At 43.5% G+C, this 14,562-nt stretch overlaps 1 protein-coding gene across 3 annotated transcripts in view; it reads right to left on the bottom strand.

The window, feature by feature from the left end:
• Nucleotides 1–4,695: 4,695 nt before the first annotated feature.
• LOC126355932 (arylsulfatase B-like) overlaps nt 4,696–14,562 on the bottom strand; it is a 280,100-nt gene continuing 270,233 nt past the window's right edge. For all 3 annotated transcript variants that reach the window (XM_050006503.1, XM_050006502.1, XM_050006501.1), the window contains exons 9-10: nt 8,270–8,531; nt 4,696–8,015 (exon numbers count right to left, since the gene is read on the bottom strand). In XM_050006503.1, coding sequence (XP_049862460.1) covers nt 7,745–8,015; nt 8,270–8,531 — 533 coding nt within the window. In that variant the 3' untranslated portion in view covers nt 4,696–7,744. The remainder of the gene's footprint in view (nt 8,016–8,269; nt 8,532–14,562) is intronic.

The raw sequence follows: 14,562 nt of genomic DNA on the forward strand, positions 1-14,562 counted from the left end.
CCAGACGGACCATGTAATGCCAGTAACTGAGCTGAAGATATTATTCTTCGAATGGTCGAACTGTTTCAAACGTTAAAATATATTGTACTGTATATTAATATTAAATCAGTAACAAAACAGTCATAAAGGCCGTTCAAAGTATACAAACAGACTGATAGCTTTGTGGTTGAAACCTGTCATCCGAGCGAGTGACCATGTCACGAAATTTGGAGCGAGTAACGGAGGGTTAAATATCCAATGGCACATGGGACGCCACCTCCATGCTGCGAGTATAGGAAAGGCCAGTTTTTCATAACTTCTGATTGCAAACCACATTCGCAGCGCTTTATTCCTCCGACATATCGAACAGTGGACTGCAGGACGCGCAATCGTGGCCATTTAGCGAACTACGATGTATCATAATATGCAGTACGCTGCAGCCGGAACCTACGTGTCGTGCAGAAGTACATCAAACAGCCGCTTTAAATATTACAGTACTTGCACAGTGTTTATTGCCTGCACACTTACTTATCATTTGGAGAGACGACGTGCAAGCGGACTATGAATATTGCAGTCACAGAAGAAAAAAACTGAAAATATCCTGATTTACAGAGAATGTAGGATAAATATTGAGGTTGCTATGTCCTTGTGTACCGAGCGTTTTCCAGAGAACGCTCGCTCTCGTTCGTTCTAACACAAGGTTGTGAACGTAATTATGTCTGATGGTAGCGTACAGACCGCCAAAATCGCTTTCGTTCGTTCTAACACAAGGTTGTGAACGTAATTATGTCTGATGGTAGTGTACAGACCGCCAAAATGAAGGAAATGTGTTACAGGGGAAGCTGATGAAACAGCTGTATCAGCGGCAGTTCACCACAACCCATGGATAAGCTTCCGGCAATTACACCGCGATTCCTGTATGTCGGTAGGTAGTATTGTAACAATGCTGCATCGTCGTGCGTATCATCCATACCACGTGTCACCGCATCAAGCGCCGATTTCCATGACCGCTTAGTTCTTTCTGAGTGTGCACGTCAACAAATGCGAACGACCTCAACTTTCTTTGCCAACGTACTGTTTTCCGATGGATCTGCATTTACAAGCTATTGTAGCATTAACCGGCATAATACACATTACTGGAGCGCAGACAATCCCCACTGGTTACGTCAAGTTCGCCGTCACTGTCCTTGTTCGGTTAACTTATGACCGGGCGTCATCGAGAAAAAACCCATTGGTCGGTATTTTATCGACGACACTTAGCATGGACGCAAATATCGAACGTTTTTGGAACATAAACTGCTGCAGGATGTTGCCCCGGATGTTCGACAACTTGTGTGGTTTTAGCATGACTGTTGACCAGCGCATTAGGCAACTGAAGGAAGGCAGGTATTGGACCGTGTTTACACTGGTCGGTGGTTCGGCAGAGGTGGCACTATTAATTGACAAGCTATCCCGCCGTTTTTGACGTCTCTGGATTTCTTTCAGTGGGGACATTCGAAAGACAAGTTGCACCAGCACGTTCTACAGGTCTTCAAGCACGGCCGACAGCAGCCTGTGCTGAGATTCCAGCAGCTATGTTTCTGTCCTGTGCATGGTCATTTGAAAAGCGGATTACTGTTGAAGTTGGCATTACTACGTTTGAAGGGTTACTGTAACTGGCGTTCGCCTCGAGCCACGCCCACAGAAGGGCGTCGAGTAGTCAGTCCCGTGTCCGATGTGTCGAAGAAATACAGCGTTCAGAATGGGGATTCCAATTAGGAGTCATGAAACACTGACCTGTCCTGCCTTCACAACACTGAAGTGGTTTCCCCAGTGTCATTGGGACATTGAGTAGAATGGTGTAAATTGCGATTGAGTACCCACTTCCGTACCTCCGATTACAGGGTCACGTGTGGCGAAACGAAGAAAATGCTTCAAACAAAACTTATGCAGATTTTACCGCAGAATCGTAATCTGCAATAAAAAGTGGATTTTCTGCATTGAAGACTTAAAAGTAGCCCCACGCCACCAACGCACTTGATGGGATGGGGGTCAAGTATGGTATCATTGGAAGACAAGCAATTTGGTATTACAATTTTTTTTATCCGACGTGTAGTTTTAGAGATATTTCAATGTTAAAATGATCATCCCGTTTATCATAGAATATCGGTCGTTTAAAAATACGTGAGCTGAAACCGAACTCCACACACAAAATGTCGGAGGTTGGTCAGGAACATTATCGTAGTATTTTGGAATAAGGGCTCGTAGTCTTTGATGGCTAGTTACAAGGTAACATTGTACTTACGATTTATTGGGTTTGTTATCAGAGTTACCTTTCCTCCCGTAAAAATATCTTCACGATAGTAAAAGCCCCTACATTATGCAGTCACCAAAACCCCGATGGAAAAGTACTGTTTTGTGGATGCCATCGCTGTGGGAACAAGTCAGCAGAGCGTCGTTGATCCGTTCATCCAATGCACTCAGCCATCCCATTCACGAGGTACAGATCTGCCAGCTCTTCATAGCTATGCCTATGCGTAGTCCTGTGTGTCGCTGTTAAGATACGACTAACACTGCCAAAAAAACAAACCTGAGACGCAAGAGTGGAGTACCAAATGGGAACTAGCGGTCGATGAGTAAAGTGCTCCTTACCGTTGGGGAACAGAAACTTTGTTCCCAAAAAGAACACAGTACTTATTGTCGAAATGTTCGCTCTTGTGCAGGCCCATACGCAAAGGTAAATAGTGGTCAGAAATCAAACCAAAGGCCATTGCTTTGTAACGAGCCGCCGGGACCATGGTTCGGTTTTTTCAAATTTTGTTTGTAATGCCTCTGAACGACCTCCGAAATTTTGTTGGTGCTCTTGGGTTCAACCTTGTACAAATTATTTTAATGCCTTGGTTTCATTACAGATTTTCATGAATGTTCGGAAATAGCAGAAATTTCGTACCTGAGTAACGCATTGATCTCTTTGGACTGTTTTCATTCATTGTGGCTTGGAAAGATATGACAGATCCACAGAGAATATGTGGTCTTACTTAGTAACGCTAAGTAATCGCATGGTTAATGGAAGTGTGTGTCCACCTTGGAGGCTGGCCGTTTGTTAAAAGAAATGATGATTAAATCAAGACCCTAATCTGTCCAGCTGTCGACAGGCGTTGACATACATCAACGAGGACAGTTGACAGTTGAAAATGGGTGTCCCGAGGGGGACTAGAACCTGAGAACCCATGCTTACATGGCAGACGCTCTATCCATCTTTTTTTTTTGTTCTATATTGTTCATAGAATTTGTTCGGGGCGGACGTCCGATGACACTCGTTCATGTTCCTCGTTGATCCGTTCAAAAAATGGTTCAAATGGCTTTCAGCACTATGGGAGGTCATGTGACTCCTAGAACTTAGAATTACTTAAACCTAACTAACCTAAGGACATCACACACATCCATGCCCGAGGCCGGATTCGAACCTGCGACCGTAGCGGTCGCTCGGCTCCCGACTGTAGCGCCTAGAACCGCACGCCCACTCCGGCCGGTATTACAGGACTAAACGACATTATACTCTCCCTCCTGTATTTTCGTAGCCATGTTGCACTTTAAATTCTTTTTATGGGAGTATGAAACTTGAGACAATGATATTGGCAGGTGTCTGCTTCGGTCTGTACTAAATGAATCCGACAAGTTATCCCAAATTTAGAAAATACTTACACAGTCAAAACTATTGCTACATCGGTGAAATTGGTATCTGCAGTTCAAAATATACAAACACGATTAGCGTCTTTCGAGAATCCCTATTAACAGGATATTTCACGGTGAAATGTCAAGTATTATATAACATGCTGTCTTTAGTCGTTCATACGTCCTCTTACGACTACTCTCAATATTACACTCTGTTATCGTTTTTCTCCAGTATTTTTTTTCCGTTCAGATCTAATTTTCGTTCCTGAAATCTCTCCCAATACCGTACAGGAAATCAGCGGCCACAATTTTTGTATAACAATCCCATGCGCCAATACCTTACACAGAGTAGGACCTCTCATATCTTCTCCCGGAAAGTTAAAATCATATCCCAACTTACTCGGTTGAAGATTTAGCTGCATAAACTAATCAGATCAGTGTACCCTATTCAACAGATGTTCAGACATTATTCAAACACAAACTAGCCCTATTTCGTGTTTCACCAGGTGCTTTTTTCTCCCTCAGGCCTTATTTCCTCCCTCGTTGCCGAAGCCGGCATTCTTGCATGTATGTGGTCGTATAGTGATGTTCCATACAAAAACTTAAACAACGTGTAGTATTTCACTACAGTTGTGTTATAAATAGTTGATAAGGAACGGATATGAAAGTAACATTTGTGACACTGATAGTACGTGATGATAGGAAATGGTATCAAATGCCTTTCTCAGGTTGTTATGAAATCGAAAGTGCTCGAAATGAAGAGTCCGTAAGGACTGATCCTTCACACACTTAATGCATAGATAGCAACCTATTAACTGCCAACACTGTAAGTGCAAAGAATTGACATTTTGCCTCTCTGACGGTAACACTGTGACTAATAATCCTGTCTTCAATTTATGCACTAAAGGTAGTATACCTCAGGGGAACGTTCCTCTATGTGTCTACTCGTACCCACATCCACCCTCCCATACGGCCACTCACTCGCCCGCACACACACACACACACACACACACACACACACACACACACACACACACAAAATTATGAACACATTGGTCAATCATTCAAATGTTATTAATTTATTAAAACTAATAACAGTTTACAATAAATACATGTATTATGCTTATATAGTAAAGCCTATAATAATTAATATATAACATTCGTTGATAAAGTTTCGTAACACTATTAAAGCAATATTAACCGGCAGGACAAAAAGTAATAGTCCATATGGTCGTTTCACGACAATAGAATCAAGTTGACATACTTTCTCTTCCGTTAAGTACATACACTGCTGGTGTAAATTATATTAAGAACCAATGAACGGACAGAAATTACAACAATACTTTTTTAAAGTCATCAGTCTTCTGATTGGTTTGATGCAGTCCGTCACGAATTGCTTCTTCGTACCAGCCTCTTCATCACTGAGTAGCACAACAGTGTACAAGAAAGTATTTTATGGTGAGATCATGAGGTGACGAAATGTCTTCCTTAAGGTTCGACAGAAGTTCCAGAATTTAGAGACAGCCGAGAGTACTTCTTCCACTGTTTGACCTCACGATACCTGGAAATGAAATTCTGAAAGTTGCTTATAAAGGCAGAAGCAAGGAGAGATGAATTTAAATAAGTCTTACAGAAGATACAGTCTCCACGATCAGTCATGTTCTCAGAGTGCAAAGCGTATCTCTTTTGATTTTCACGATCGCCTACTCACAATACCTGTCTTTAAGATGTAAGCACTGTGCTTGCGAGCGTTTTCCCAGTGTGACTGACAGGCCGAATATTTCGGGGTGATCAGCTGCGTTGGGAACTACACTTTCCATACGCAGGCTTTTGGTGAGAGTCGGAGTGGTCTTCAGTAGGTACAGCGATTGATCTACACGCAACGAACACATATGCGTAGTACCGTCGCTTGCAATGCACGACGAAGACAATCAAGTCTAACGTTGAACCGCCACTTCAGAAAAAGGGGAAAAAAGGTTAAAAGACTGGGAAGGGAGCAACATAGCAGTTACGAAAGCGAAGAAAATCAGAAAAACACTTCAACAGAATTTTGAAAAGAAGTGTGGCAGTGATAGCCATACCTCATTGCACCCAAATGCTTTATAATTTGGGGCGCTGCACGGCAATGTCATTCAGAAATTTTTCAGAATGAGGAGGACTTAGCATTGTTTTCGCTTTAGTGAATATTCAAACTTAACAAATAGAAATCACAAAAGAGGCAGCATGTGTGACACGTTTACTTTTTTTGTTGTTGAACAGAGTTCATGATTGCAAATGCGAAAGATGCAACGCAGTCACTGAAGACAATGTATGGCGACATCCAAAGATCACAGAAGTTTAAATACTGAGTTATTATTCTGAATCCCAAATGTAAATGAAAAGGCAGAAGTTGAGACAGAGCCGAAAATACGGGTATACCTGGCCTGGATACTTAAAAATCCAAATCGCTATTGGACAACTCTAAATAAGCTACCATAGTTCAAAGTGGACATTTATACACATATACAAAAGTCAATTGCGAGACAGAAACAAAGCTTGACGAAAATATTTACCACAATATAGACAAGTTGTAGTGTTTTTCATAGACCCATTGCAAGATAGAGTCCGGAATGGGGCTGGAAACAAAATATTGACTTTCCAGAAGGGCCAGAAGACGCAAGCCACATGGGTGAAAGAAATACATCGAGATATAGGGAAGTGTGTGGACATCATTAAAAGAATCAGAGGAGTAAAGAAAGGAGAGGCTCTGGCTCTGTAAGACGAGAAATAAAGAAGATGACAACGAGTACTTTCGTAAGAAGAGTGGGGAAGAGGAGTCAGAGAATGAAGAACACTGGCTACAGGAAAGAGAACTCAAAATGTGAAGACAACTGTGTAATGATTGTCGAGGAGCGACTGAAACTGTCAAATAAATTTCTGATTTGCTGGAATGGAAATATCCTTCGAACCGTAATTCAAAAAGTGAAATTAGGAAAGGTGACAAGAGGAGCAGAAATATTCTTTGCGAGATGGAGATCGAGATGTAAAGCAGTCATAGTCACCTGAAAATGGTGCTAATGTGCCCATTTACTGAAACAGCATTCCCCTTCTGTTTCTGATAAACATCCGGTTTCGCACAATGCCAAGTGCCCTACCGTAAAGCTTGCAACAAGCTTCAAGTACATACATCCTACTGGACACCGATGTTCGTAACTGGAAGACTGACAGGTCGCAGTAGCTGTACTAGAAGGCGACTAACACATACCATTGAGATGTGATATGTTGCAATAAGAGTAGTTTTTAGTGTTCGACTTAGGCGAGATGGCTTTGGAGTTCTCTGAATGTATATTTATAGGAAACGAAGAAAACTGGTGAAAATCGAAATGTACCAGCACACCATTGAGTCAGATGATATTACTAACTGTATACAGGTAAGTCCGTACCAATGTAAGTAGGTAATTGGCGAGTGTCAATGACACGAACTTACGAATTGATAACATGCTGCTACATTAACATTTACAATACAGAATTAAAATATAATACTGAATTTATAGTTAATGTCAGTCCACGAAAAAAGAACAATAAGCTACTGGTTGCCTTAATGAAAAACACACAGTGCCAGGACCATACAGTGTGTTAAATGGAAATGAAACAGTTTTCCAATGAGCAGAGACACTTTGACTGAGTGTTTCGGCATCTTAATTGTGAAGCTGTTTGATGTATGTAGGAGCCTAGCGTTGTAAGCTTAGAACTACGTTTTCAAGTGCTTGATGGTCAAGTAAGTGCACAGTTTACAGATATACAAAACATCTTTTTGACAGGGCTCTCACTGGTGGCAAGTAGAGCTCTAGATTGCCAGCTTAAAACTTTTCTTACATAGATGCTAAATGTAGATGTCGACCGAGAGTGATTCAGTGAAGTGATGAGAAATCGGATTGTCACTAGGTGACCACTTGTCAGAACATCCAATATGAGTAGATCAAGCGACGTTCACTTTCGCGGAGGATTGGGTTTTGAACCTTGCTTATCGTGACTGGATCGTCCCAAGTGTCCCTTGGCATTTCCCACCCTGCTGAGGCCACTGTCGGTGTGTCGGACGGCTGAGGTCTGAGCTGGAGGTCCCCCACTGTGGCTACGACGAGACCGGGTAATCGAAGGGCCTTTCGGGCAGCGGCGTGGGCACGCAGAGCTGTGGGTCGCCCGGCGGCGGCGAGCACTCGCCCCACGGGATCCAGGTGAAGTTCCAGCGGCGCGGGTCGGCGCCCGCCGCGTCCACCGGAAGGTTGGCCTGCGGCACGAGGCCGGCGCGCCTCCTCACCAGCTGCTGCCGCAGGTGCAGCGCCACGTTGTCGTACGTGCGCGCCAGGTTGTTCAGCTCGCACGGGTCGCTCGCCACGTCGTACCTGCGAGCACGTGACCAGCACCAGAATCAACACAGGCATACTACTATCAGTTTACACGGCGACTCGCACAGTCATCGCTTTTAGGTTGCTGCTCGCCTGGAATCAACACAGGCATACTACTATCAGTTTACACGGCAACTAACACAGTCATCGCTTTTAGGTTGCTGCTCGCCTGGCGGTTTGTGAGCCTTGCGGCCATGCGAGAGAGCAGAGAGAGAGAGAGAGAGAGAGAGACAGAGAGCAGAGTGACTCACAGACAGGGCTCGCCGGACTGGGCGGGGTTGCACGGCGGCGCGTTGAAGGTGGAGTTGGGCTCGCAGCGCACGGTGGCCGAGGCGCGCAGCGTCGCGATGACTTCCTCACGCGTGGGCCGGCGGTAGCGCGCCTGCATGGCGCGGGCCAGCGCCTCTCCTGCCGGACTCGCCACCACTGCCGTCGCGTTGTAGGGGGGCGTGGCCGGGTCCTCACGGCCGCTCGCCCCGTAGTAGCCGTCGTAGCGGCCCCCGCGCGTCGTACCTGCCAACAGCCGCGGACGCTGCAGCACTCGAACACGCTGGAACTCGCAGCAGTCCACGTCAGACATTCTGGCCCCTCCCACATTTCCAGTCATCCGTAAATTAACCCTTTCGCTAGTGTGGACGTGTACATACTTCCCGATACACTGCCCCCAGGTGCTGTCGATGTGCATAGGCGCCCAGCTTACTTGCAAACCTCCAGACGTCATACAGAAAGAAAGGTACCACACATTGCACCCTGAAGCGGATCGAAACCGGCAAAGGCATCCGTATCCAAATAGAGAGATAGGTTGTAAGGTGGCTATAATTCCGCAGCTTACAAGCCCTCATCCACATATTTTTGCCGTTATCAACAACTACAATTAGGTATCATGCGATAGGTTATTCATTCTATGTATGAATATACAGCGTGGTCCATTGGCCGAATATCACACGAAATAAGCATGGAACGAAAAAACTACAAAGAACTAAACCCGTCTATCTTCAAGGGGGAAACCAGATGGCGCTATGGTCGGCCAGCTAGATGGCGCTGCCATATATGAAACGCATATCAACTGCGTGTTTTTAAATAGGAACCCCCATTTCTATTACATGTTGATGTAGTACGTAAAGAAATATGAATGTTTTAGTTGGACCACTTTTTTGGTTTTGTGATAGTCACAAACGTATAACCACGTGGTATCACGTAACATTCCGCCAGTGCGGACGGTATTTGTTTCGTGATACATTACCCGTTTTAAAATGTACCGTTTACCTATTGCTGAAAAGGTCGATATCGTGTTGATGTATGGCTACTGTCATCAAAATGCCCAACAGGTGTATACTATGTATGTTGCTCCGTATCCTGGACGGCATCATCCAAGTGTCCGGACCGTTCGCCGGATAGTTACGTTATTTAAAAAAAAAACAGGAAGCGTTCAGCAACGTGTCAAAGGTCAACCACGACCTGCAACAAATGATGATACACAAGTAGGTGGTTTAGCTGCTGTCGCGGTAAATCCCCACATCAGTAGCAGACAAACTGCACGAGAATCGGGAATCTCGAAAACGTAGGTGTTGAGAATGCTACATCAACATCGGTTGCACCCCTTCCTTATTTCTATGTACCAGGAATTGCCTGGCGACGACTTTGAACGTCGTGTACAGTTCTATTTAGAGACGTGGGCAACGGAAAACCCACGATGGCTGCGACAAGGGAAACATCAGTGACCTTGGCGGGTTGATGTATGGTGTGCCAATATGGGAGGAAGGATAATTGGCCCCATTTTATCGATGGCTATCAAAATGGTGCAATGTATGCTGATTTCCAACGTAATGTTATACCGATGTTACTAAAAAATATTCCACTGCATGACAGAATGGCGATGTAGTTGAAACATGATGGGTGTCAGGCACGTAGCTCGCATGTGGTTGAAGTGATACTGAATAGCATATTTCATGACAGATGGATTCACCTGATCTGACGTCCCCGGATTTCTTTCTGTGGGGAAAGTTAATTGATATTTGCTATCTTGATCTACCGACAACGCCTGACAACATGCGCCAGTGCATTGTCAATGCATGTGCGAACTTAACGGAAGGCGAACTACTCGCTGTTGAGAGGGATGTCATTACACGTATTGGCAAATGCAGTGAGGTTGACGGACATCATTTTGAGCATTTATTGCATTAATATGGTATTTACACTTAATCATGCTGTAACAGCATGCGTTGTCAGAAATGAGAAGTTCACAAAGATACATGTACCAGAGTGGAACAACCGAAATAATAAGTTCAAACGTACCTACGTTCTGTATTTTAATTTAAAAAATGTACCTGTTACCAACTGTTCGTCTAAAATTGTGAGCCATATGTTTGTGACTACTACAGCGCCATGTATCACAAAGCGAAAAAAGTTGTCCAACTAAAACAGTCTTCATTCCTTTACGTACTACACGAATATGTAACAAAAATGGGGGTTCCTATTTTTAAAAAAACAAACACAGTTGATATCCGTTTGACATATGGCAGCGCTATCTAGCGGGCCAATCATAGCCATCTGGTTTCTCCTTTCAAGGTAGACAAGTTTCATTGTTTGTAGTTTTTTCGTTTGACGCTTATTTCGTGAGATATTTGGCCCGGTCACGATCAATGGACCACCCTATGTAAAGTACACTAACATTTTCACGTTCACATTGTAAATAATGGCTAACGCTTGTTGCATGAAACGTGACGAATTGTGTTTATTATCCAACTGGCGTATACTAGTAGAGGTTGGAACGCCAGTGGAGATGAAACGGCAGGAGGAACCCAAGCCGTGCGTGGAAGGCCCACACAGGGTCCAGCTTAAAGACAGGAAGTAGCTAGACGGACATCGTGGCACCCGAGGAGCACAATTCGGGTGACGGCCAGCCGCTATTGTAGCAAGACCGGAAGGATAACCGGAAATCTGGATATCTTGGATGCAGGTAAGAAGAACGAAGAAGTGGCACCTCGGAAACCACGCAGGCTGGGTTATTTCCAAGGATTTTCACTCAGAAGCGTACCATTGTACGAGTATAGGTTTTTCCTCACAATCTTCCCGCGCTCGATGACAAAAGACTAAAATATGGTTGGCAGGCGTTCGGAAGAATCTGTAGACCGGGAGAATATTCCGTGGTTTCAGGAATATGATTCGTTTTCGGAATTACGAGGTTGGGGAGCCGAGCCTTGATGGGAAGCCACCGGTGGAGAGACGAGGTCTCCCGTTGTGAGCGCCCGTGTGTGGCGGTCGCTCGAATACCCGTTTATCATCTGCATTTCTTCTTCGTGTAGCAGTTTTAATGGCCAGTAGTGTAAGAGGTCTTCGAATCACAGATCTGTGAACTTATTCCATATGCTCGTTAACGGCCCGCAAGGGGCACCGTGTCAAATTCTTTCCCGAAATCCAGAAATACGGCTGTAGACTAGATGTGGCCAACATATCAGCTTTTGGGCCGTGCGCAGGCACGAGTGCCAAAGCGATCAGCTTCGCTTCACATTTCCCCCCACCGCTATGCCACGCAGTCTCAGCGCGAGGAGGGTGGAAGAGGAAAATCTAGGAATGCGCCGCATTTAAAATGAGGATGCAGTGGCACAGCATTCTACTTGGTTTTATATTTCACATTTCTCAAAAACATAGAATCACCAACAAAACTAATTTTCAGTTTTGTCTGTGTTTGGCGCACAAAAGACAAGATAATATTTACGTGGTACAAACTGTCGGTATACGGACAGACGCAGACTATTTCACAGCGTTTTGCATTCAAGTTGCCACATAGTCGTAACTTATTTAGCATCGTAATCGAAAAAAATGTTCTTTCAGACAAATATATCGATCAAAATATTGAACCAATTTTGCAAACCTCTCTATGGACACTTGGAAACTATAACTCAGGAAAGCAATGCAGACGCCCTGAACAGTTTTAAAGTAAAAAAAAATATTGACTTTAAAAGTAGAATTAATTTTCAGGTCAATCCGTTACATCGCCACATGGGCAGGGGTGCTTTCAACTGTCACCTCTAACGGTCTCGTAAACAGCACAGAAGCTGATGTAAGATTGACAGTGTCCTCCACATCTTTATAAAACTATCCTTGTAATTCTTTCAAGGCCACAATGGATTCTTCGAACCTCGCATTTTCCTTAACTCCAGTTAACTTAGGGAAGTGTACTGTCTTTGTCAGAATGTGCCCCTTCTAAAATGGGATTTTCTTTTTAAATGCATCCTCATCAAATCAGAGAGAAGTTACCTTGTATTGTCTTTCTGTGGACAGTGTGCAGTCACATCCACTTAAAACTGGAAGTCTGCAATACATTCCAGACGTTCTAATTTTAGTGGCTGCACTCCTTTCTCCTTCATAAATTCAACAATAACGTTCCAGGCATACCCTTTGACTGCACCAACGTACTTTGCAGTAGTATTTGATGTTCACACACTCATCGTTAATTTCCATTGCACACTGTTGCAACAGAAAATGGAATAATGGGTGCGACTTCAGAAATTTTACTATTCCTACCACCAATTTCTTCAAGTGCTCTATGCCTGAAAATTTAGCACAAAGTGCTTGTACACGTAAAGAACAATGAATCCCGTCTGTCGATCGTTGTAAGTTTTTGCTCTATCATTATCATCTAACAGCTCAAATTCTTTCTGCTTGGTAATAGGCTGTCGTTTCCTATCAAATAAGTAGTACCTGTAGCTTATGTGAATTGAAAATTCTCATTCCCCTCTTCTGTCATTCACATTCATTTTAAAGGATTGTGGCAATAGATCGCTGGACTGTGTCTTTCTAAGTAAACGGTCGCTGGGTCTATGAAATTCCTCCATACCACGAACAAATAGCGAACAATAAACTGCTCTGACACCACGATTCTGTCGAACTTAGAGAATTGTGCCGACGTAAAAATGCTGCACAGTAAAGCTAAATGAAATGTCGCTTTATTCAGGATACTTCAAAGTAGAACCGAGCAAAGCCGATTAACAGGCCGGTTCTTGGCCCTCAGGGGGCTCGCACACGCTGCATGCGTGAAGTCTGACAATGTGTGGCCGGCCCTGCTGTAGGCAGACTCCCAGAGCCTCGGAAAACATCATGTAACCCCTAACACAAAAAGGGCATATACTCGTATGGGCAAGAACCACGCACAATCACCATACCGTTTGAGACAGTCAAGTTTCTAATAGGAATATTATGGAGAAGAATGTAAAGACAAACTGAGAATTTGTTTGAGGGCGATGAGGTTGGATTTCATATTGGTAAAGCCAGCAGGGTTGGATCAGAATCAACAGCGTCTCGTACCATCATCGCTCCGTGGGACACTGCAGATAGTTTTGGAAGATCAGAAGATCAGTACCTTAACGCGACACTAAATCTGCTCTCGTTACGTACCAAACAATGCTGGAGAAGTCTCTTCTACCTTCAGGATTCGAACATGCGTGCGTTAGTGGCATCAACTAATAGACGGGTAATGCCATAAATCTATTGGAAAGTTGTGGTACACTTGTTCCACATTAACCCGCCAACTAACGTACCATATTGGTTACACAACAGAAATGACTAGCACTAAATTTCAAATTTCTTACTTAATTTCATGATCAAAACTATTTTTTATTGATAATATCATTAATTTAGAAGTTTGATGTATCGTATACTAGTGACTCTCATGAACGGTAGTCAGTTGTCACCTACTAATACGAAAACCAGTTTGTAACAAGAAAATATATTAGTTCGACCAAACTCAGTTTCTTTAACCAAAAATCGCACAGTTCACTATTTTTATAGCTTTATTGGGTTGCAGCACGTGGACGATTCCAGTCTGAAGTTTAATGTCATATATCGATAAGGTCATTAGCGTCAACATTAAACTACTACTATATAATAAGAAGTTAATTATCTGCATTCGAATAGAACATTAACCTGATTTTCGGCTGTTAGTATTTTCAGTACAATGACTGTTGCAGACTGCTAAGATATCACTTCTTCCAAACGTGCGACATAAATGTGAGTTGCTTAACATCCAGGGAATTATCTATTAACCGAGAGCGAAGGTGACCTCCAAACATTGATATTTAACCGTACCTTGAGTACAGGGATACAAAAGTCGGGCAAATTTCTGGATTTGATGGAAGAAAGAACGCAGTCCTCGAAATGCAATGCTACGTGGGCACGTGGGTTTTGAATGATTATCTGCAGGGTAATACCCGTTACTGTATCAAGAACGGTTTCAAACTTTCCGCTGCACCTGACTCTCTTAAGAATCACTGTACCCTCAGTTCATTCCATAATTGTCTGTCCTGAGAACTGAGCGCATGGCTGGTTAGCAGTTAATAACTGGTCCACAATTTTTAACTTATCGATGTCACTGTACTTGCCGTGCTTAACTATGGCGTTCGCAAGGGCAACGTCGATTTTATCTCTCCTTGATGTCGGCAGCATACAATCTAAATGCAGAGTAACTTACAGTGAACAATTGACTTTGATAACATGTTTCAGTTAACACAGACTTCACATCCAATTTTTAACATCTCAATATCAC

Source organism: Schistocerca gregaria, chromosome 3 (assembly GCF_023897955.1).
Source record: "Schistocerca gregaria isolate iqSchGreg1 chromosome 3, iqSchGreg1.2, whole genome shotgun sequence".
Lineage (NCBI taxonomy): Eukaryota > Metazoa > Arthropoda > Insecta > Orthoptera > Acrididae > Schistocerca > Schistocerca gregaria.